The following is a 23,913-nucleotide window of genomic DNA, read 5'->3' as shown; positions in this document are numbered from 1 at the left end:
CAGTCTTGGTCCCCTCTAATCCAATTTCTGCAGAGAAATCAGTATAATCTTTAAAGTAAAACCAAATAAAACTAACCTGATCATGTGACATTCCAGTCTAAAACAAGTCAATGGCAATTCATTGCTTTTAGACTAAAGACCAAGCTGCTTACAAGGGTCGTGCAAGTTCTAAAGGCTACTTGTCTCTGGGCTTATAGTTTCTATTCTTCTACTTTCTTTTTGAAAGAATTTCCCTCTCTTGTAATTTAGACATAGAATTACCAGACATAGAATTACCTTTCTCCAGGCTGTCTTCATGCTGTCCATCTACCCCCTCCTTTCACTAAGTGCAGGTTCCCAGCTGTACACACTTAGAGCTTCCTATCTTGCTTTTTTAGCATGTAGCACAATTGTCCTTTCCCCAGGAAAATAAGCTACAGGAGAGCAGTGTACTGCCTATCTTGTTCATGGGCTTTATTCTCAGCAGAATGTGTAAACATTACAGTAGTGTCTCAATAATGACAGAAAAAAAGAATGAAAAAAGGACAGGTACCTTTTCCTCTATTATTCATAATCTCAATTATGATTAATTCACTATAATACCTATAAACATCAACTTGAGGTAAGATTATTAATTTTCCTGGTTATTTACATGTTGATTATTTTTCCCTATACCAACAGATCAATCTTGTCCAAGTGGCCTAGTTTTCAGGTACAATGTTAAAACCTGCAATAGTTCCTGCCGATCATTGTCAGAGAGAGATAGGAGCTGCGATATGGAAGATGTTCTAGTTGATGGATGCACTTGCCCTGATGGAATGTACCAGACTAATGAAGGAAAGTGTGTTCCAAAATCTCAGTGTGACTGCTACATAAATGACGAGGTCATACAACCAGGCAAACTCATCCATATTGATGACAATAAATGGTATGGAAATTACAAATATACTTGTTATGACTTTGAAATCAAGGGACTGTGCTTTTCAGAGAAATAGTCTTTTGCTAGTATGAAGTCTTCTTTAGACCTATCATATTTAAAATTTTGTATTTCTTATTAAAGTTTGATATTACCTCTTTTACCTGGAGTGTTCACTACACCGTAATGGCCATCGCTGATTTATCCCACTCTTGTTTGGTTTTAAATGACAGTAGAAAAAATATTCTAGAAGCTACTACATACAGACAATGCAAAATGATTTTATATTCAATGTTTCCTAGTTGTCTCTAAGCATTTGTCATTCAACAAAGAGTTATTCAATAAATATCTACTGTGTGCCATGCTTTGTGCTGAGCCCTGGAGTTACAAAGATGAGTGAGCATTGTCTTGGACTCAGATATTGCAAGGAGGTTTGTATACTATCATATGGTACCAAAAAGGGCCAGTTGCTACTGCAGGAGATAAAAAACTTCTCAGAGGAGACCAGCATTTCAGTTTTCCTAAGGGATGAATCTTCCAGACAAAATTGGGTTGTGAAGAGTGACTTCTAGTGGAGTAAACAGAATGAACTGATGTAGGAAATGTTTGAAAAAGTATTGCACATGCAGGTTGTTGCTGCACAGGATTACGCTGGAAAAGAAGGCAGTGACCAGGGCATACTCAAGAGTTTGAACTTTGTTCCTGGGAAGTAGGAGGGGCTGAAGAATTGTACCTTTTTGTAATGGATAAGAAGGTTGTGATTTCTGCAGTCTGGGCAAAGTAGTCTATCCACATTTCTAATTCGATACACATAAATAGCAATTCTTAAAAACATAACTGCAAAATTGAAGCAGTTGTTCCAAAAAAACTTTGGATGCACCTTCTCTCTTTTCTTTAGTTCCATAAAGATATCACTTAGCAATGAATAATTTTTCTTGGTCATTTTAAAGGAAAGGATGTTTATCAACTCTTTACCATCAAATATGTAAAACATTTGGTTGGGGTTTGGTAATGATACATTCCCTGTAGATGCTGGGGAATCCGTACATTACCTTTTTAATAAAACTTAGGCCAGCACCTCCAAATTATGGTTGCCTTCATCATTATCCTGTTTCAGACCTCTAAGACCTCTTATTGGCACTACTGTGAGAGCTAACTTGGCTGTTCTTTGCCCTTTCTCTCTCTGTCTCTAAGTTTCTTGTACTACCGATAGAATATCAAATCTATAGCACTATTCTGACTGTGTCACTTAGCTGCTCAAACACTTTTGTTATGGTGACAGTTGCTTAAAGAATAGAAACAGGGCTTCCCTGGTGGTGCAGTGGTTGAGAGTCCACTTGCCGATGCAGGGGACACGGGTTCGTGCCCCGGTCCGGGAAGATCCCACATGCCGCAGAGTAGCTGGGCCCGTGAGCCATGGCTGCTGAGCCTGCGTGTCCGGAGCCTGTGCTCCGCAACGGGATAGGCCACAACAGTGAGAGGCCCGTGTACAGCGAAAAAAAAAAAAAAAAAGAATAGAAACAAACTTGCATGTGAGACTAACTGAAATCTGGCCGTAACTTACTTCCAGTACTTCTCCCTGTAATGTATCCTGCCTTCTATCAAACAAGTCATTGGAACGTACCTTGTTCTTTCCGTTGTCACATTTTACATCTTATCAGCAATATCTGTTGAATCTTACTCATCCATCAAGATCAAGCCATCTTTTCCATGAAGTTTTCTGTATGTCCGTAAGAACCTTGCTTGTACATTTCTATAATACATACAGGATTATATCTTATAATTTGGTACATTTTATGCATCTTCTGGGGGACTGTGTCTCATTGGTCTTATTATTTGTGATAAAACAGGTAGTTTATGAATGAGAGGTTAAAGTTGCTGTAACAGTGTATTAAGAAGCTGTCATTGGAATTTTATTTAAACGCATCATTTCCAGGACTTCCTTGACGGTCCAGTGGTTAAGACTCTGTTCTCTCAATGCAGGGGGCACAGGTTCGATCCCTGGTTGGGGAAATAAGATTCCTCATGCTGCACGGCACAGCCTAAAAAAAAAAAAGTATCATTTTCTTTTATTTCCAGCATATGTCGAGATGGAATTCTTCTTTGCCAGACTCCCATTGATTTAACACTACGTAAGTTTTGAAATCATGATGCTTAAGATATCTACTTTGGTTAAAATAAGCAGATCAAGGGGCCCTTGATTAACAGCTTCCCTTGTTCCACAGAGAATTGTTCTAGAGGGGCTGAATATGTTGACTGTAGGAATCCTAAGGCACAGAGAAGAGTTGACAGTACCTGTAGCACTCGGAACATACCTAATTTTGAAGTAAGTAACATGACATTAGAGTTTAGTTTTTTAAAACTTTTGTTTCAGTGAAGAAGGAAATTAAAACATCAATGAAAAGTAATTAGAAGGTCACATTATTTTCTGTGTGTCATTTTGATTTGTCAAATGTTGACTCTAAATGTATATTTGGTATATTTCTGCATTGTCAATTAAAACTGATAATGTGATGTATTTAGACTAGTGCCCCATGGTGTATATTTTATATTTATTTCTGTAGGAGAACTTGCCTTGCAAGCGTGGATGCTACTGTCCTGTAGGAATGGTTCGAAATTCTAAAGGGAACTGTGTCTTCCCTGATGACTGCCCATGTTCTTTTGGTGGACAAGAGTATGACCAAGGAAGTGTCACCTCGGTTGGCTGCAACAAATGGTGCATAATAAAAGATTACTACTTTATTTGTTTTGGATATTTGAAAGTGGACAATCTGCTCTGATTTTTATGAGAAAGAAGTCATACTCTGGGATATTTTGAAAAATAATGGTCAAATGTAGTTAGAAAAAAAGCTATCTTTAAAATAGAAATTTTACATAGCATTATGTACGATGAACATCTGATAATGAAGAAACTGCAAAATTTAAACCAATATGAAACATTGTTTTGTGTTTTTTACAAAAACAATATGAGTATATGAATCTTGACGTAATATAATTACCACACTGTATCATTGCTCTCTTTTAGTACTTGCATAAAAGGATCTTGGAACTGTACACAAAATGAATGTCAAACCACCTGCCATATCTATGGGGAAGGTCATGTTAGATCTTTTGATGGAAAAAGTTACAGCTTTGATGGTCTCTGCCAGTATTCATTTATTGAGGTAATTGCAAGTGTATTTTATCACAATTTTTCTTTACTTATTATTTATTTGTAGATGAACTCTGGAGTATTTTATTCTCAAAATGTGAAATTAAAAAAAATGGCCCCTTATATGTTTCTCAAAGGCAGTAAAATGTAACATAATGTAAAAATGAGTCTGGAGGCAGTAGACCTAGATTTCACTCCTGGCTCTGCCATTTCTCAGATGTATGACTTACTTTGGGCACATTCCTTAATCTCTCTGTGTCTCAGTTTCCTCAGCTATAAAATGGGGATGGAAATAGCCCCTACTTGAAACCAAAGTAGAGAAAATATTGGCACACATACTAAATGCTCAATAAATGTTAGGTGTCATTATTTTAACAACAGCACTATTAGCAATAACAGTTACATTTTCTTGAGTGCTTTTTGCAAAGCGAATTTATATATTTTATTACATTCAATCATTTAAAATATAAAAGGCTTATATTATTATTCCTATGATGGAGATGAAGAAATTGAGGGTTAGAGAGGTTAAGCAACATGAATTACTAAGCAGAAAATACTATATTCAACCTAGATCTGTCTGATTCTGGAGTTCATGCTTGTTCCATACACCTAAACTGCTTCCTAAGTAACATGTAATGGGTGAAGTTTGGATTGTTTTGCATTAGTTTTGATTGAATATCAAATTTCATATAAATCACTGAGGAAAAAGCCCCCACATCTTATTTAGCTATTTGCAGAGCCTAGAAATAAATCTAAGACTTACACAATTTAAATATATATACATCTATGGTATAATTCTAAACTTGTATAGAGGTAATGGGAAAAGGACTCAGTCAAAACAAGTTAACTAGTTTGGACTCAGCAAAGGCTACAGACCCATAACACAGTTACACCACTGTCTTTTGGAAATTCCATAACAAAACATATGGTAATTTATTGATTATAAGGGGTCACTGTCTAAGAAATGTTTGTCTGATACAAACATTGTAATTGAGTTCCATGTCCCTGATATAAATAAACTATTATTAACATTTAATTTTTAAAGGATTATTGTGGTCGTGAAAATGGCACATTCCGTATTTTAACTGAAAGCGTCCCGTGTTGTGAAGATGGGCTTACATGCTCAAGAAAAATTATAGTTGCTCTTCAGGTACAGTACTGTTTCTCTTTACTTTCTTTTTCTCTCAGATTATGCACCGCCAAATAAAACTAATGTTTTTGTAAGTCTATCTTTTCATTTATAGGATCAGAATATTGTCTTGCAAGACGGTAAAATCACAGCAGTCAAAACTACGGAAAGTAAGGAATGTGAACTCAGTGGAAAATCATACTCTGTTCATACTGTTGGCCTGTACTTGATTTTGAAAATTTTAAGTGGAATAACCATAATTTGGGACAAAAATACAAGAATTTCTGTGTTATTGGATCCACGCTGGAATGTATGTATATCACATTCATATATATAATAATATAACAGAAGCAAATAACAATAGAAGCAAAATCATTTTTGCTGCTGAAGATTAGAGACATATTCAAATGTGGAAAGTGGGAGAATGGTAGTCTTTGTTATAGAACAAGGTTCCACATCTATTCAACCTTACGTGAAGTATTAAATGTAATCAAAGATGATAGAATTTGGTGAAAAATAAATGCAATAAACCTGAAGCATTCTAGTTTAGCCATATGTGGTTGATTGGTGTATAGATAGAATTAATGTAATCCTTGGAACAAATATTCTAAGAACCTAAGAGTATACTCCTGTATGATTTGAAGCTACTGAATATAATTATTTTTAAATTCTTAAGGCATTTATCTTGGTCAATACTGAAATATAGGATATCTTGGATTAAATGGGAGCAGAATCTTATCCACAGATTCTGGTTTCCATTCAAAATTTGGAATTTAAAATAGATTTATAATATACACAGTCTTAATATCTCTATCATATGTCTATCTATCCATACCTATCTATCTCTCTATATATCTCTAGCATAACTCACTTTTAAAGTTCCCTTTCTGATCTATATAGGGCAAAGTGTGTGGTCTTTGTGGAAATAACAATGGCGATCTTAAGGATGATTTCACAACGAGATACTCATCAGTAGCTGCTGGAGCACTGGAATTTGGAAATAGTTGGAAAACAAGTCAAGAATGTTCAGACACAGTAGCTCAAACCTTCCCATGTGACTCAAACCCATACTGTAAAGCTTGGGCTGTGCGGAAATGTGAGATCATCCGGGACAGCACCTTCAGAGACTGCCACAATAAGGTAGTGGGGCTCTGAGAGCAATGACAGGCACGGGTTTTGCTCTCAGGTACTCAGGTGCTGTGCTTGATGCCAAAAATCTTGGCTTTCTGTGCACCGATGGTGAAAAGAAATACAGAGACAAGAGTTTTGGAGCAGTGAGAAAAATGGCTTTAATCTTTGCCTGGCAAAGGGGAAAACACAGCAGGCTAGTGCCTCAAGAACTCTGCTCCCCTTCCCTGGGGAACAGGGAAAGATTATATAGCCTGGGGCTCATGGTCTGGGGTAGGTGATAAGGCTCAAAGTAATTAAGGTCTTGCATGTCTTTTTTTCTGCAAATTCATGGCCAAAGCTGGTGTCAGGTGGCTCAGCAACCCGGTCTGGTGTCCCTGAAGTTATTGCCTGTGACCTTCTTTCTGAAATGAATAGTGCTACAAGGGAGTGCAGGGGAGAAGAAATGCCAGGTGCAAAGGGTAGGAGTCAGAGAGTAACTAGCCTTGTGAAGGACAAGGCTACAAGTGTTTGTTAGTAGTAACAGCTAAAGAGTAACCAAGATTGCTTAACTCTTTCAGGTGTAGTTATATTGTTTCCCCAGTCTGTTCATTGTTTTCTTATTTTCCTTGTTTATCAGAAAAGAAAATCTCATTTCTATTTTTGCTTTAACATGGTCTTCCTAGGTGGACCCCAGTACGTACTATGATGCATGTGTTGAAGAAGCTTGTGCATGTGACATGGAGGGGAAGTACCTGGGATTCTGCACAGCTGTGGCGATGTACGCAGAAGCATGCAGTGCGGTTGGAGTATGTGTTACATGGAGGAAACCAGATCTCTGTCGTAAGTCCATATGTTGTTGTTCTTTAAAACGTAATCAGACAGAATTGTTTTGTTAGACAACCATTCTTCTCCTCATATTTTCTATAAAATACATATTCTTGGGCATAGACAGGTTTAAACACATGTTAATGTTTGTTTATGATTGGAAAAAAAATACCTATTTTAAAAAGTATAGCACCTGGCACAGTACATCAAATTCAACTTTTTTAGTTTCAAAAGTTCTTCTGTTCACAGGGGAAAATTGAATATTGATGGAAAATATTTCTTATTCATACTTGAACAATGAACTGTTTACCTATCTTGGTATAGTTATATATTCTTAAATATTTACCTCATATATCACTTTTGGGTGAAGTCCTCACACATCATCTTGAAAAGTTCTACAGAGTTCTAGTCAAGATAAACTGTTAAATGAATATAAACTGAATTTTGTTATGTGTGGAATGTGGTAACTTTAGTAGAAATTAGTCAACACATTTCCTTCCAAAGGAAGGTATGATAAGAGATAATGTGTCAAATGAGAAATGTTGAAATTGAATCCTCATTTTATTTAGTTTATTATGTACAGCGTTATATATTATATTGAAATCTTTAGTTGCCTCATTTGGGAACTGTTATTTACATATTAAAGAAGCTTAATTTCCCTGGAGATTTACTTTTCTCATTTAAGCTTAGACATTAAAACCATGAATATAGACTATGACCTAAAATAGCTAAAAAATGGGAAAATTAATATTTACTCTTCCACCTCAAACCAATCTTATTGTGAGATGTCAAAGAAAAGTGCTATTTTGATTCTATATGCTTTCCCTCCTTTTTTTGTAAGCTGTTTTTGCTCATATGGCAATTTAGATAAAGCCAAAGGGACTTGCTAAGACAGAATGATATACTTTAGTTCTGTTTATTGTTAGTTTCATTCAAAAACTCTTATAAAAATGCTTTGGAAAATGAAAGGTGAAAATTGTCATGTAATGAATGCAAGTAATTTGATATAATTCAATCATAGCTGTCTACTGTGATTATTATAATGCACCTGGGGAATGCAGCTGGCATTATAAACCTTGTGGTACACTGACTGCAAAAACATGCAAAGATAGAGTAATTGGCCAGAAGTTTTCTGCAGTTTTAGAAGGTAAGACATATTTTAATAATTTCCATGAAGAAGCGCAAATTATACTGATACCTTAAAACGAAAATATTTTAGGATACTGACAATTCAGTATCTTACATTTTGTAATTTAATGAATAGTTGTTTATCTTTATTATGATATTAATATTTCTACATTAGAAATATTTTGTCTAGACATAAATTATCTATTTAACAGGAGAGAGAGAGAGAGAGAGAGAGAGGGAGAACATAGCGATCTGATCGCATTGGCAATCTTTATACATTTTATTAGACAAGGTAGTTTGTTGAGAATGTAGTTTCAGAATGCAACATATAATATAGTCTCACTTGAATGGAGGCCAATTAACTATATCTCACAGTTAAAAATTACCTTATTCCTAGCATTACATATCTTAGAGAAAAAGAATGAAGTGACAAGAAAACAAGATGATACAGAAACTTTCCAAAAGTCACATCTGTGTTAAATCCCAGGCTTTGGGATATTTTCAGCCCATTTTATTATGATTTCTGTTATCTTCGTCTACCCTTGTGAAAGTAGATATTTAGAATTGGCATTCACATTTCAAGACCCATATTTATCCAAGTCTTGCATTATGTTCAACAGCGTGCTGTCATTAAAGTAGTAAATCATTTAAAATATTTTAGGAAACATATTAGAAAAAAATTAAATCAGCCAAAATTTCTAAGTTCTCAGGTTTATATTCATTGCAAGAGGGTCTGAATCCTGTTCAATTTATTTTTCTTAACAAAACATCTTTATTTATTTATTTAACATCTTTATTGGAGTATAATTGCTTTACAATGGTGTGTTAGTTTCTGCTGTATAACAAAGTGAATCAGCTCTACATATACATATACCCCCATATCTCCTCCCTCTTGTGTCTCCCTCCCATCCTTCCTATCCCACCCCTCTAGGTGGTCACATAGCACCTCACTTATCTCCCTGTGCTATGCAGCTGCTTCCCACTAGCTATCTATGTTACAACTGGTACTGTATATATGTCCATGCCACTCTCTCACTTTGTCCCAGCTTACCCTTCACCCTCCACGTGTCCTCAAGTCCATTCTCTCTATCTGCGTCTTTGTTCCTGTCCTGCCCCTAGGTTCTTCAGAACCATTTTTTTTTTTTTAGATTCCATATATATGTGTTAGCTTATGGTATTTGTTTTTCTCTTTCTGACTTACTTCACTGTATGACAGACTCTATGTCCATCCACCTCACTGAAAATAACTCAATTTCATTTCTTCATATGGCTGAGTAATAGTCCATTATATATATGTGCCACTCTTCTTTATCCATTCATCAGTCAATGGATACTTAGGTTGCTTCCATGTCCTGGCTATTGTAAATAGAGCTGCAATGAATTTTGTGGTACATGACTCTTTTTGAATTATTGTTTTCTCAGGGTATATGCCCAGTAGTGGGATTGCTGGGTCGTATGGTAGTTCTATTCTTAGTTTTTTAAGGAACTTCCATACTGTTCTCCATAGTGGCTGTTTCAATTTTATATATTTTTCACTAAGAGTATGCTGTTGTTTTGCTATTATCTACTTCAGTTCATGGAACCATTGAAATAAGTTTACAAAGGTACAATGTAGTTTCAGCAAATAGAGATGAACTGCGGGTCATTTTTACACACAGGCTGTTATGCTAAGTGCCCAGACAGTGCTCCCTTCCTGGATGAGAACACCATGAAATGCGTCAGTTTGTCTGAGTGCAGCTGCTTCTATAATGACATCATACCTGCTGGTGGAGTGATCCAAGATAACTGTGGGAGAATATGGTAAATTCTCTAACTGTCCAGTATTTCTGTTTCTTCCATTTTTATTTAGAAAACAATTAAGAAAAAAATCAGTGAATATATTTTTTAACTGTTATTTCTAAATGGGAAGGTCAGCTTTAAGTTCAGTTTTATATCACTTATGTTGGTTATTTTGTGTTTTCAGTAAATCCACATATCAACAAATGGTTTGTTAAATCTTATACTTAGTGTATAAGACAGAACAGAAAATGTCACTATGTACTTTTGGGTAAAAAGAAAGTTTTCATTCCATAAATGTAAGATCATGTTTATAGGCTTTCAGACAGTGACATGGAAGTAAAGAAGGGAGATCTGTACTAGAGCGGCATGGCCATCAAAAAAAAGTCATGTTTGAAACTTAAAATCTAAGAACTAACTTTACAGCTTGACTCCAAACATTCCTTTAGGTCCCAAGAACTCCTCAGTGAAAAGATTAGGAAACAGTACATGAAAAATACAAAAAAACAGTTTGAATCCACAGCATGCTCTTGGGGAAACAGTTATTTACTGTTCTCTTACTTGGTTCTGTTTTGATTTTCACGGTTAGACAATTTGTTATTTTAAATTTGGGAGATGTATGTAATTAGGAGCTAAAAATTTCAACCTAATTCTTGTTTTTTATTTTGACTATTTTTTGTTTATAATTTAACTTTCAGCTATTGCATCGCAGGAGAGTTGGAGTGCAGTGGTGAGTCACTATGTTTTACTCTAATCAATTTAGGAAAGATGAGGTAAAGGGTTTGCAATCTTTTCATATCATCAACAGCAGAGGAGTAAGTACTTAATGCTTTAGACTGCTCCTCAGTGGATTGAGACTATTCTGTTTCAGGGTATTTGTTCATATTGAGTCAGTTCAAAACCAATGCTGTCAAGGTACTTCGAACCACTGGTAGATGGGGCAATTCTCCTGCCACACTCCTGCCTGTCTGTAGGTTCTGGGAATTAAGGGAGTGAGACATCAACTAAAATAATTTAATAAAGGGATGGAGTGGAAGGTGAGGATTATATAGATAGAATTCAATACTTGAAGGATTACTCATGTGCAACATATATCTTAAAAAGAAATTTCAATAAGCTTCCAAAGAATATATAAATGACTCCTGTTTTGCATTCGAAATTGTAAGAAGTGAAATAAAAAAGGCCAGATAACTCATAGGCAACTTGAGTTTTAGATTTTTTTTCACAATTTTTCATTCCTGTCAATAATAGTAATTTATGATTATTTCAGAAACTGCTCCTACAAATTCAACATTTACAGGTAAAATCATCATTATGGTTTAAATGTGTATTTCTGATGTCTTTTTATGGATAATCATTTACAGTTTCACATGAATCTGTGCCAGCAAAAGATATGCTGGTAAATATGCTGATATAAAATTTCAAATTAAAATTAACAGTTACTGGGCTTCCCTGGTGGTGTAGTGGTTGAGAGTCCGCCTGCTGATGCAGGGGACACGGGTTCGTGCCCCAGTCCGGGAAGATCCCACATGCTGCAGAGCGGCTGGGCCCGTGAGCCGTGGCTGCTGAGCCTGCGCGTTCGGAGCCTGTGCTCCGCAACGGGAGAGGCCACAACAGTGAGAGGCCCGCGTACCTCAAAGAAAACAAACAAACAAATAAAATTAACAGTTGCTAGAAAATATGTCAAAATATTATTTCATTATACTCCTGTGATTTAAGTTAGAAATATGATTAGAACGTACAATAGGTATTGTATGCTTATTAGTTAAATATAATCATCCAAAGCTTGATATTTTTAGATGATAATTGGAACAAGTGGAATGACAAAGAAGTAAATGTGATCTCCTGTGAAGTAAATATTTTGAAATCATGATTATACTGGGAGATGACTTGAAAACATAGAAATAAAAGTTAATTTATTTTTCTTAACTCATGTATTTGTTGCAAGCTATAATTTGTTGCAAGTATTTCAGTTATGTCCATTCAAGAGCGTATTGGGCAAAATGCAGTTTAACTTTGGGTTTGGAACTTGTAATACATTGGTGATATAAGTGTACTTAGAGTTGCTACAGTACACTTACACATTCCTGTCTTGTATGATTCAGGGATAGAATTTATTTCCTGTTGATCATTATTTGGAGGTGGTGTCAATTAAGAGATAGTATAGTAAATTGGAAACCTTAGGTTTTGGTAACGTATTTAGTATGTGGTCATCAGTGAAGTGTTATTTATTTTAGTTATCATTGGTTACTTTCCTAAAGCTAAGGTATCACATGTCAGGGTTTGTCTTGGCCCTGTCTTATAAAATTCCTGTGAGATTTTGGTTAAGTGGTAATAACAGAAAATAGTTATTTTTGTCGGGCATACAGTAAGTATACAGTGGTATTCATATTGATTTAATGAAAGATTGTTTTGTTAATTAACCTCTGCATACAACTTCAGAAACTTTTATTAAGTTTATGGCAACTGGTTTCTTGAACTAAATTTTCCAGCAAAATTATTTAAGTAATTTATTTCCATAAATATTTTCTTCCCTAAACAGTTTCTACTACAACAGCTACCTCCATACTAAGCGCTGAAGCAGGTAAAAAAAAAAGGCTTATTTGCTTTTTAGCTTCTAAATAAGCATCAAAGTGAATTTGCAACTCAGGCATTTGGCCCTTTTCTCAATTTTGTCATTCTCTATTTATTTATTTTCTAAATGCCAAATAGCAGGGTCTACATCCCAACTGTGATATTGGTGAAGAACCTCTTCCCTATTCAGAGATCATGTGTCCTAAAAATAACATTCTACATATTACTAATTTGGAAGAAAGTGGCTACAGAAGAAAATTCTATGCTAAATTCTTTGAAAATAATTTATATTTTCTTTTCAACTGACACCAAGGAATTTTAACTTTAATTGAATCATTTGTAATTAAAGCAGTGATCAGAGAAGTACAGGAGTACTTCTGGTAAATGAATTTAACTGACATTTCATTATTTATTTGAATTATAGAGATATCTAACCCATGTCTAAATAAATACTTCGTAATCTTGCCTTTCAACACCATTTTAACATACATTTCCGAATATTTGTCTCCTCCTTTGTACAGCAATTACACTGGTGACCAGTAGCTCAGGCACAGGCAAGCCATAATCATCAACCACAACTTAATCAAGAGGGCATTAAAAAAAAATTCCAAAACTTCCTTTTTCAGTATTATACCTTTGCAGTTACACTTTTCAGGGAAGATTTTTGTTTTTTTTTTAATGTCTTTATTGGAGTATTATTGCCTTACAATGGTGTGTTAGTTTCTGCTTCATAACAAAGTGAATCAGTTATATACATACATATATCCCCATATCTATTCCCTCTTGTGTCTCCCTCCCTCCCACCCTCCCTATCCCACCCCTCTAGGTGGTCACAAAGCACAGAGCTGATCTCCCTATGTTATGCGGCTGCTTCCCACTAGCTATAAGTTTTACATTTGGTAGTGTATATATGTCCATGCCACTCTCTCACTTTGTCCCAGCTTACCCTTCCCCCTCCCCGTATCCTCAATTCCATTCTCTAGTAGGTCTGCATCTTTATTCCCGTCTTACCCCTAGGTTCTTCATGACCTTTTTTTTTTTTTTTTTATTCCATATATATGTGTTAGCATACGGTATTTGTTTTTCCTTTCTGAGTTACTTCACTCTGTATGACAGACACAAGGTCCATCCACCTCACTACAAATAACTCAATTTCATTTCTTTTTATGGCTGAGTAATATTCCATTGTATATATGTGCCACATCTTCTTTATCCCTTCATCTGTTGATGGACACTTCGGTTGCTTCCATGTCTTGGCTATTGTAAATAGAGCTGCAATGAACATTGTGGTACATGACCCTTTTTGAATTATTGTTTTCTCAGGATATATGCCCAGTAGTGGGATTGCTGGGTCATAAGGTAGTTCTATTTTTAGCTTTCTAAGCAACCTCCATACTGTTCTCCATAGTGGCTGTATCAATTTACATTCCCACCAACAGTGCAAGAGGGTTCCCTTTTCTTCACATCCTCTCCAGCATTTATTGTTTGTAGATTTTTTGATGATGGCCATTCTGACCGGTGTGAGGTGATACCTCATTGTAGTTTTGATTTGCATTTTTCTAATGATTAGTGATTTTGAGCATCCTTTCATGTGTTTGTTGGCAGTCTGTATATCTTCTTTGGAGAAATGTTTATTTAGGTCTTCTGCCCATTTTTGAATTGGGCTGTTTGTTTTTTGATATTGAGCTTCATGAGCTGCTTGTATATTTTGGAGATTAATCCTTTGTCAGTTGCTTCATTTGCAAATATTTTCTCCCATTCTGAGAGTTGTCTTTTGGTCTTGTTTATGGTTTCCTTTGCTGTGCAAAACTTTTAAGTTTCATTAGGTCCCATTTGTTTATTTTTGTTTTTATTTCCATTTCTCTAAGATGTGGGTCAAAAAGGATCTTGCTGTGATTTATGTCATAGAGTGTTTTGCCTGTGTTTTCCTCTAAGAGTTTGATAGTGTCTGGCCTTACATTTAGGTCTTTAATCCATTTTGAGCATTTTTCACAGAACTGGAACAAAAAATTTCACAATTTGTATGGAAACACAAAAGACCCTGAATAGTCAAAGCAATCTTGAATAAGAAAAACAAAGCTGGATGAATCAGGCTCCTGGACTTTAGACTATACTACAAAGCTACAGTAATCAAGACAGTATGGTACTGGCACAAAAACAGAAATATAGATCAATGGAACAGGATAGAAAGCCCAGAGATAAACCCATGCACATATGGTTACCTTATCTTTGATAAAGGAGGCAAGAATATACAATGGAGAAAAGACAGTCTCTTCAATAAGTGATGCTGGGAAAACTGAACAGCTACATGTAAAAGAATGACATTAAAACACTCCCTAACACCATACACAAAAATAAACTCAGGGAAGATTTTGTTTTCTGTTTTTGTTTTGTTTATTTTTAACATTTTAGAAGAAAACTTTGGAAAAAAATGTTATACAAACTGATAAGAGTCTTTGACTTTTACTTGTGGTCTATAGATTTTAAACTTTAATTTTACATTTTGACATCTATGTACTATTTAATCAAATTTCTCTGAAACATTAATTTCAAGTTAATCCATCTTATATATTGCCATAAATGTTATCAGTAACATAATTTTCCTTCCACATGAAACATTTTTTTCCTTTGTTCTCCAATTCAGCAGCTTCCATTCCAGAGATTACTACATCAAGCAGTGAAATAATCCATAGGTGAATCAACAAGCCTATAAACTGACAAATATAGGCTTTTACATATATTAAAATTGTTTTTTACATATTAGAATCAACAGACCCACTCTCCTATACTTAATACCTTTTTATTCCCCTCAATTAACATTATTTTTCTTTCTCCTCTTATTTATTACTTTCTCCAATCTGTCTGTCTCTGTATATACATATATATTTTAAAACATAATATTTTATTGAGGTATAATTGGCATGTTAACATTTTATTAGTTTCAGTTGTTCAACATAATGATTTGATATTTATATATATTGCAAAATGATCAGCACAAGAAGTCTAGGTAACATCCTTGAAGTCACAGATAATGGTTTGCCATCCTTGTATTCCCAATTGCACTTAGTCCCAAGCTATATAATAGTTAGTATTCAATAAATATTTGTAGAATGAATGGATGATTCTTCTTTTCCCTGTCCCAAATTTTAATTCAGGTTTTTTCTTTTGGCACAGAATTTCTAGTGAAGATTATACTATTGATTAGATATTATTTATACTGATGAATCTTATAGTTCATACATTTCATTCATTGGAGCTAATATTTCTTCTCTAGAATACAAAGAGATAGTGTAAAATCAAGACTACTTTTTGATTATGATTTTATATCATGATATAGAATTATGACTAATTTGCGGTACTTTTGTAATTTTTAGTGTTGTCTGATTTATTTGGTACTTAATACATGTTGCTTATATTCAAAGGGCAAACATGTAACTTTATCACCATCATAGTGTGGAATATCATTAAAATGCCCAACTGACATGTTTAATTTCTATCAAACTTTCTCTTATGTTGAATATCATTAGCAGGTCTGGCTCTTTCAATGTAATTTTAGAAGAACTGACATGTTTCAGAAGTATTTTTCTTTATTCTATAATTGTAAATTTATTTCTGAAGGCTTAGTAAAAATTTCATCCCGGTAGTTGTTTAATATACACTGCATAATGATATTCTATCTATGTATTATCTCAGCCATAAACAATGGACTGAATTCCTAATTCTCAGCCTTGTTCTGTGTCTAAGATAAGTAATTTGGTTCAGTTATATAGGTCTCTTTCAGTTAAAATAAAATCATTCACTCAGCTACTAAAACTTTTGAATCTTGAGGCCATTTAATGTATTCTTGACTGTTGATTTGATGAATTGTGTAGTCATGCATGAGTCATAAGCAATTTGGATAACTATTTCAATATGATGCTGATATCTGCATCTTGCATTAAAAGTAGGCAACAGGGAGATCAGCTCGGTGCTTTGTGACCGCCTGGAGGGGTGGGATAGGGAGGGTGGGAGGGAGGGAGATGCAAGCGGGAAGAGATATGGGAATATATGTATGTATATAACTGATTCATTTTGTTGTGAAGCTGAAGCTAACATACCATTGTAAAGCAATTATACTCCAATAAAGATGTTAAAAAAAAAAAAAAAAAAAAAAAGTAGGCAATCAGAACTAAGAAGACTGGTTTGATTTTTTCCAGTTTATACATATATTTTCTTTTATTGCCTTTTCTTCCCCAAGCATTCAGTTTTGAACATAATATTCTGGCAATTAATTTTGTCAACATTCTGTATTGTAGCAAGCAAACTTTTCACATAAAACAGAAGGCCATGAGTAGATTACCTAGAGATTTCGTTACTTCATCATTAGCCACTGATAAGGTTTTAGATGTAAAATTAATCTTAAAACACTACAAAAATCTCATCAATTGCTTCCACCATAGCATTTAAAAAAATTATAAATCTAATGTAGAGTTTAATTATAGGGAAGATTAGCTAGGTGATGTTTTCCTGAATTCATTTGGTATTATTTATGACTTTTAATGCTTAACCTTACCAAATCCTAATGTTTTATTTAATTTCACTGAAATTCCAGCAGACCTTTCATGCTATTAGTATAATATTATTTTACTAAAGCATCATCTTAGTACTGTATTATAATATATAGCAAATAATAACTATTAATGAGTGATTACTATATTTTAGTCATTATATCATGAACTTTTTATTCAATTTCTCATTAAATCTCAACAATCCCCTGATTCCACAATCCTCCACAACACAGGTGCCCTCATATTTTACAGGGGAGGAGATACAAAGAGCTTAAATATTTTTTCCAGCATTACAAATATCAGAAGAAAAAGGGATTTTCTGGTATGATGTAGAGAGAAAAAAGAGTTGTCTTTTCCTTTTTATTTGTGAAAGCAAGAAATTATAAAATCAGAAATTATAATTTCACAGATGTGAATCATTAAGGCTTGCCCCAACGTTAATCTGAAATCAGGAGAAAAAAGTAGTTTTTAGAAGTTTATTTTTTTCATGTTAAAATTCTGTAAATGTGCCGCAAATCAAATAAATTTTAAGTAGATTTAGTCAAATAATCCTAATATAGAGAAAACATTGATTATCAAGTTATAGAGTCATTAGTAACTTTCCAGAATTTTTGGATAATGTACATGTAGCTTTATATTGATACTGGAATAAATTAGTAATTGCTTATTTCCCAGATGAACTGAGGCACATAAAATTTTGTATATTACTTAAATTTCAATTCTAAAATAATTATTAGTGATTTAATGTTTAGCTCCTCATCGACTATTCCACAACATCTTTTCTGAGAATATGCCCATATCATACATAACAGGTAGGAACTTAGAAATTATTCAAATAATCATTGATTTAGTTTCATCAAAAATCTGTAACTTGGGGGCTCAGATAGTACCACTTGGTTATCTTTGTTCAATTAACTGCATAACCATAAATTCTATTTTATTTAATTTATTATTTAAACATCTTTATTGGAGTATAATTGCTTTACAATGTCGTGTTACTTTCTGCTGTATAACAAAGTGAATCAGCTATATGTATACATGTATCCCCATAGCCCCTCCCTCTTGCATCTTCCTCCCACCCTCCCTATCCCACCCCACTAAGTGGTCACAAAGAACCGAGCTGATCTCCCTGTTCTATGTGGCTGCTTCCCACTAGCTATATATTTTGCACTGGTAGTATATATATGTTAGTGCTACTCTCTCACTTCTTTCCAGCTTAACCTTCCCTCTCCCTATGTCCTCAAGTTTATTCTCTATGTCTGCGTCTTTATTCCTGCCCTGCCCCTAGGTTCATCAGAACCTTTTTCTTTTTTATTCCATATATTGTGTTAGCATATGGTATTTTTTTTTTTCTTTCTGACTTACTTCACTCTGTATGACAGACCCTAGGTACATCCACCTCAATACAAATAACCCAATTTCATTTCTTTTTATGGCTGAGTAATATTCCATTGTATATATGTGCCTCATCATCTTTATCCATTCATCTGTCGATAGACACTTAGGTTGCTTCCATGTCCTGGCTATTGTAACTAGTGTTGCAATGAACATTGTGGTACATGACTCTTTTTGAATTATGGTTTTCTCAGGATATATTGCCCAGTAGTGGGAATGCTGGGTCATATGTAGTTCTATTTTTAGCTTTCTAAGCAACCTCCATACTGTTCTCCATAGTGGCTGTATCAATTTACATTCCCACCAACAGTGCAGAAGGGTTCCCTTTTCTCCACACCCTCTCCAGCATTTATTGTTTGTAGAGTTTTTGATGGTGGCCATTCTGACCAGTGTGAGGTGATATCTCATCATAGTTTTGATTTGCATTTCTCTAATGACTAGTGATGTTGAGCATCCTTTCATGTGTTTGTTGCCAATCTGTGTATCTTCTTTGGAGAAATGTCTATTAAGTCTTCTGTCCATTTTTGGATTGGGTTGTTCGTTTTTTTTTTTTGTTTTTTTTTTTGATATTGAGCTGAATGAGCTGTTTGTATATTTTGGAGATTAATCCTTTGTCAGTTGCTTCATTTGCAAATATTTCTCCCATTCTGAAGGTTGTCTTTTTGTCTTGTTTATGGTTTCCTTTGCTGTGCAAAAGCTTTTAAGTTTCATTAGGTCCCATTTGTTTATTATTGTTTTTATTTCCATTTCTCTAGGAGGTGGGTCAAAAACGATCTTGCTGCAATTGATGTCAGAAAGTGTATTGCCTGGGGTTTCCTCTAAGAATTTTATAGTATCTTGCCTTACATTTATGTCTTTAATCCATTTTGAGTTTAATTTTGTGTATGGTGTTAGGAAATGTTCTAATTTCACTCTTTTACATGTAGCTGTCCAGTTCTCCCAGCACCATTTATTGAAGAGGCTGTCTTTTCTCCATTGTATATTCTTGCCTCCTTTATCAAAGATAAGGTGACCATATGGGCGTTGGTTTAGCTCTGGGCTTTCTATTCTGTTCCATTTATCTTTATTTCTGTTTTTGTGCCAGTACCATACTGTCTTGATTACTGTAGCTTTGTAGTATAGTCTAAAGTCAGGGAACCTGATTCATCCAGCTTTGTTTTTCTTATTCAAGATTGCTTTGGCTATTCAGGGTCTTTTGTGTTTCCATACAAATAGTGAAATTTTTTGTTCTAGTTCTGTGAAAACTGTCACTGGTAGTTTGATAGGCATTGCATTGAATCTGTACATTGCTTTGGGTTGTATAGTCTTTTTCACAATATTGATTCTTTCAATCCAAGAACATGGTATATCTCTCTATCTGTTTGTATTGTCTTTAATTTCTTTCATCTCTGTCTTATAGTTTTCTGCACATAGATGTTTTCTCTCCTTAGGTACGTTTTTTCCTAGGTATTTTATTCTTTTTGTTGCAATGGTAAATGGGAGTGTTTCCTTAATTTCACTTTCAGATTTTTCTTCGTTAGTGTATAGGAATGCAAGAGATTTCTGTGCATTAATTTTGTATCCTGCTACCTTACCAAATTCATTGATTAGCTCTAGTTGTTTTCTGGTAGCATCTTTAGGATTCTCTATGTATAATATCACATCATCTGCAAACAGTGACAGTGTTACTTCTTCTTTTCTGATTTGGATTTCTTTTATTTCTTTTTCTTCTCTGATTGCTGTGCCTAAAACTTCCCAAAATATGTTGAACAATAATGGAGAGAGTGGACAACCTTGTCTTGTTCCTGATCTTAGAGGAAAAGTTTTCAGTTTTTCACCATTGAGAATGATGTTGGCTGTGGGTTTGTCATATATGACCTTTATTATGTTGAGGTAAGTTCACTCTTTGCCTACTTTCTGTAGGATTTTTTTTTATCCTAAATGGGTGTTGAATTTTGTCAAAAGCTTTTTCTGCATCTATTGAGATGATCATATGGTTTTTATCCTCCAATTTGTTAATATGATGTATCACATTGATTGATTTGCATATATTGAAGAATCCTTGCATTCCTGGTATAAACCCCACTTGATCATGGTGTATGACCCTTTTAATATACTGTTGGATTCTGTTTGCTAGTATTTTGTTGAGGATTTTTCATCTATGTTCATCAGTGATATTGACTTGTAGTTTTCTTTTTTTTTTGTGAAATCTTTGTCTGGTTTTGGTATCAGGGTGATTGTGGCCTTGTAGAATGAGTTTGGGAGTGTTCCTCCCTCTGCTATATTTTGGAAGACTTTGAGGAGGATAGATGTTAGCTCTTCTCTAAGTGTTTGGTAGAATTCGCCTGTGAAGCCATCTGGTGTTGGGCTTTTGTTTGTTGGAAGATTTTTAATCACAGTTTAAATTTCAGTTCTTGTGACTGGTCTGTTTATATTTTCTACTTCTTCCTGGTTCAGTCTTGGAAGGTTGTGCTTTTCTAAGAATTTGTCCATTTCTTCAAGGTTGTCCATTTTATTGGCGTATAGTTGATTGTAGTAATGTCTCATGATCTTTTTTATTTCTGCAGTGTCAGTTTTTACCTCTCCTTTTTCATTTCTAATTCTGTTGATTTGAAACTTCTCCATTTTTTTCTTGATGGGTCTGGCTAATGGTTTATCAATTTTGTTTATCTTTTCAAAGAATCAGCTTTTAGTTTTATTGATCTTTGCTATCATATCATTCATTTCTTTTTCATTTATTTCTCATATGATCTTTATGATTTCTTTCTTTCTGCTAAATTTGGTTTTTTTTGTTGTTGTTGTTGCTCTTTTTTAATTGCTTTAGGTGTAAGGTTAGGTTGTTTATTTGAGATTTTTCTTGTTTCTTGAGGTAGGATTGTATTGCTATAAACTTCCCTGTTAGAACTGCTTTTGCTGCATCCCATAGGTTTTGGGTCGCCATGTTTTCATTGTCATTTATTTCTAGGTATTTTTTGATTTCCTCTTTGATTTCTTCAGTGATCTCTTGGTTATTTAGTAGTATATTGTTTAGCCTCCATACATTTGTATTTTTTACAGTTATTTTCCTGTAATTGATATCTAGTCTCATAGCATTGTGGTCAGAAAAGATACTTGATATGATTTCAATTTTCTTAAATTTACCAAGGCTTGATTTGTGACCCAAGTTATGATCTATCCTGGAGAATGTTCCATGAGCAGTTGAGAAGAAAGTGTATACTGTTGTTTTGGGATGGACCGTCCTATAAATATCAATTAAGTCCATCTTGTCTAATGTGTCATTTAAAGCTTATGTTTTCTTATTTATTTTCAATTTGGATGAGCTGTCCATTGATGAAAGTGGGGTGTTAAAGTTCCCTACTGTGATTGTTTTACTGTTGATTTCCCCTTTCATGGTAGTTAGCATTTGCCTTATGTATTGAGGTGCTCCTATGTTGGGTGCATAAATATTTACAATTGTTATATCTTCTTCTTGGACTGATCCCTGATCAATAGATATGTCCTTCTTTGTCTCTTGTAATAGACTTTATTTTAAAGTCTATTTTGTCTGATATGAGAATTGCTACTGCAGATTTCTTTTGATTTCCTTTTTCATGGAATATGTTTTTCCATCCCCTCAGTTTCAGTCTATATGTGTCCCTAGGTCTGAGTGGGTCTCTTGTAGACGGCATATATGTGGGTGTTGTTTTTTTATCCATTCAGCCAGTCTATGTTTTTTGGTTGGAGCATTTAATCTATTTATATTTAAGGTAATTATCGATATTTATGTTCCTGTTACCATTTTCTTAATTGTTTTGGGTTTGTTTTTGTAGGTTTTTTTCTTTCTCTTGTATTTCCTACCTAGAGAAGTTCCTTTAGCATTTGTAAAGTTGGTTTGGTGGTGCTGAATTCTCTTAAATTTTCTTGTCTGTAAACTTTTTAATTTCTCTGTCGAATCTGAATGAGATCCTTGCTCAGTAGAGTAATCTTTGTTGTAGGTTTTTCCCTTTCATCCCTTTAAATATGTCCTGCTGCTCCCTTCTGGCTTGCAGAGATTCTGCTGAAAGATCAGCTGTTAACCTAATGGGGATTCCCTTGTATGTTATTTGTTGCTTTTCCCTTGCTGCTTTTAATATTTTTTCTTTGTATTTAATTTTTGATAGTTTGTTTAATATGTGTCTTGATGTGTTTCTCCTTGGATTTATCCTGTATGGGACTCTCTGTGCTTCCTGGAATTGATTGACTATTTCCTTTCCCAGGTTAAGGAAGTTTTCAACTATAATTTTTTCAAATATTTTCTCATCCCTTTCTTTTTCTCTTCTTCTCCTGGGACCCCTATAATTCGAATGTTGGTGCGTTTAATGTTATCCCAGAGGTCTCTGAGACTGTCCTTCATTCTTTTCATTCTTTTTTCTTTATTTTGCTTTGTGATAGTTATTTCCACTATTTTATCTTCCAGGTCATTTATCCGTTCTTCTGCTTCCGTTATTCTGCTATTGATTCCTTCTAGAGAATTTTTATTTTCCTTTATTTTGTTGTTCATCATTGTTTGTTTACTCTTTAGTTCTTCTAGGTCCTTGTTAAACATTTCTTGTTTTTTCTGCATTCTATTTCCAAGATTTTGGATCATCTTTACTATCACTATTCCGAATTCTTTTCCAGGTAGACTGCCTATTTCCTCTTCATTTGTTTGGTCTGGTGTGTTTTTCCCTTGTTCCTTCATTGACTGTGTGTTTCTCTGTCTTCTCATTTTACTTAACTGACTGTGTTTGGGGTCTTTTTGCAGGCTGCAGGCTCATAGTTCCCATTATTTTTGCTGTCTGCCCCAGTGAGTGAGGTTTGTTCAGTGTCTTGTGTAGGCTTCCTTGTGGAGGGGATTGGTGCCTGTGTTCTGGTGGGTGGGGCTGGATCTTGTCTTTCTGGAGAGCAGGGCCACATCCGGTGGTGTGTTTTTTGGTGTCTGTGAACTTAGTATGAATTTAGGCAACCTCTCTGCTAATGGGTGGGGTTGTGCTCCTGTCTTGCTAATTGTTTTGCATGGGGCATCCAGCACTGGACTTTGCTTGCCATTGGGTGGAGCTGGTTCTTAGTGTTGAGAGGGAGATCTCTGGGAGAACTCTCACCAACTGATATTACATGGGTCCGGGAGGTCTCTGGTGGTCCAATGTCCTGAACTCGTGTCTCCCACCTCAGAGGCTCAGGCCTGACACCAGGCCAGAGCACCAAGACCCTGTAAGCCACCAGGCCTAAGAGAAAAGGGAGAAAAAAGAAAGAAAAAAAATTTTTAATTATTAAAATAAAAAATAATAAATGAAAAAAAAAAGAATAAAACAACCAAACCAATAAACAAATCCACTAATGATAACAAGTGCTAAAAGCTAAGATAAACATAAAAATCAGAAACAAATCAGTCACAGACAGCAAACCC

At 34.7% G+C, this 23,913-nt stretch overlaps 1 protein-coding gene across 1 annotated transcript in view; it reads left to right on the top strand.

Moving 5' to 3' along the window:
• The window catches only part of MUC19 (mucin 19, oligomeric), a 97,395-nt gene that overhangs the window by 13,485 nt on the left and 59,997 nt on the right, over positions 1–23,913 (top strand). The window contains exons 14-29 of the mRNA XM_060167060.1: positions 661–907; positions 2,975–3,027; positions 3,121–3,221; positions 3,460–3,611; positions 3,921–4,059; positions 5,092–5,196; positions 5,291–5,485; positions 6,076–6,315; positions 6,969–7,125; positions 8,132–8,257; positions 9,897–10,038; positions 10,713–10,744; positions 11,285–11,314; positions 12,557–12,598; positions 13,110–13,142; positions 15,233–15,265. Coding sequence (XP_060023043.1) covers positions 661–907; positions 2,975–3,027; positions 3,121–3,221; positions 3,460–3,611; positions 3,921–4,059; positions 5,092–5,196; positions 5,291–5,485; positions 6,076–6,315; positions 6,969–7,125; positions 8,132–8,257; positions 9,897–10,038; positions 10,713–10,744; positions 11,285–11,314; positions 12,557–12,598; positions 13,110–13,142; positions 15,233–15,265 — 1,827 coding nt within the window. The remainder of the gene's footprint in view (positions 1–660; positions 908–2,974; positions 3,028–3,120; positions 3,222–3,459; positions 3,612–3,920; positions 4,060–5,091; positions 5,197–5,290; positions 5,486–6,075; positions 6,316–6,968; positions 7,126–8,131; positions 8,258–9,896; positions 10,039–10,712; positions 10,745–11,284; positions 11,315–12,556; positions 12,599–13,109; positions 13,143–15,232; positions 15,266–23,913) is intronic.

The sequence above is a fragment of the Lagenorhynchus albirostris genome, chromosome 11, assembly GCF_949774975.1.
Source record: "Lagenorhynchus albirostris chromosome 11, mLagAlb1.1, whole genome shotgun sequence".
NCBI lineage: Eukaryota > Metazoa > Chordata > Mammalia > Artiodactyla > Delphinidae > Lagenorhynchus > Lagenorhynchus albirostris.
The sequence above is the reverse complement of the archived record's forward strand: the minus strand, read 5'-3'. Positions and strand labels throughout refer to the sequence as shown.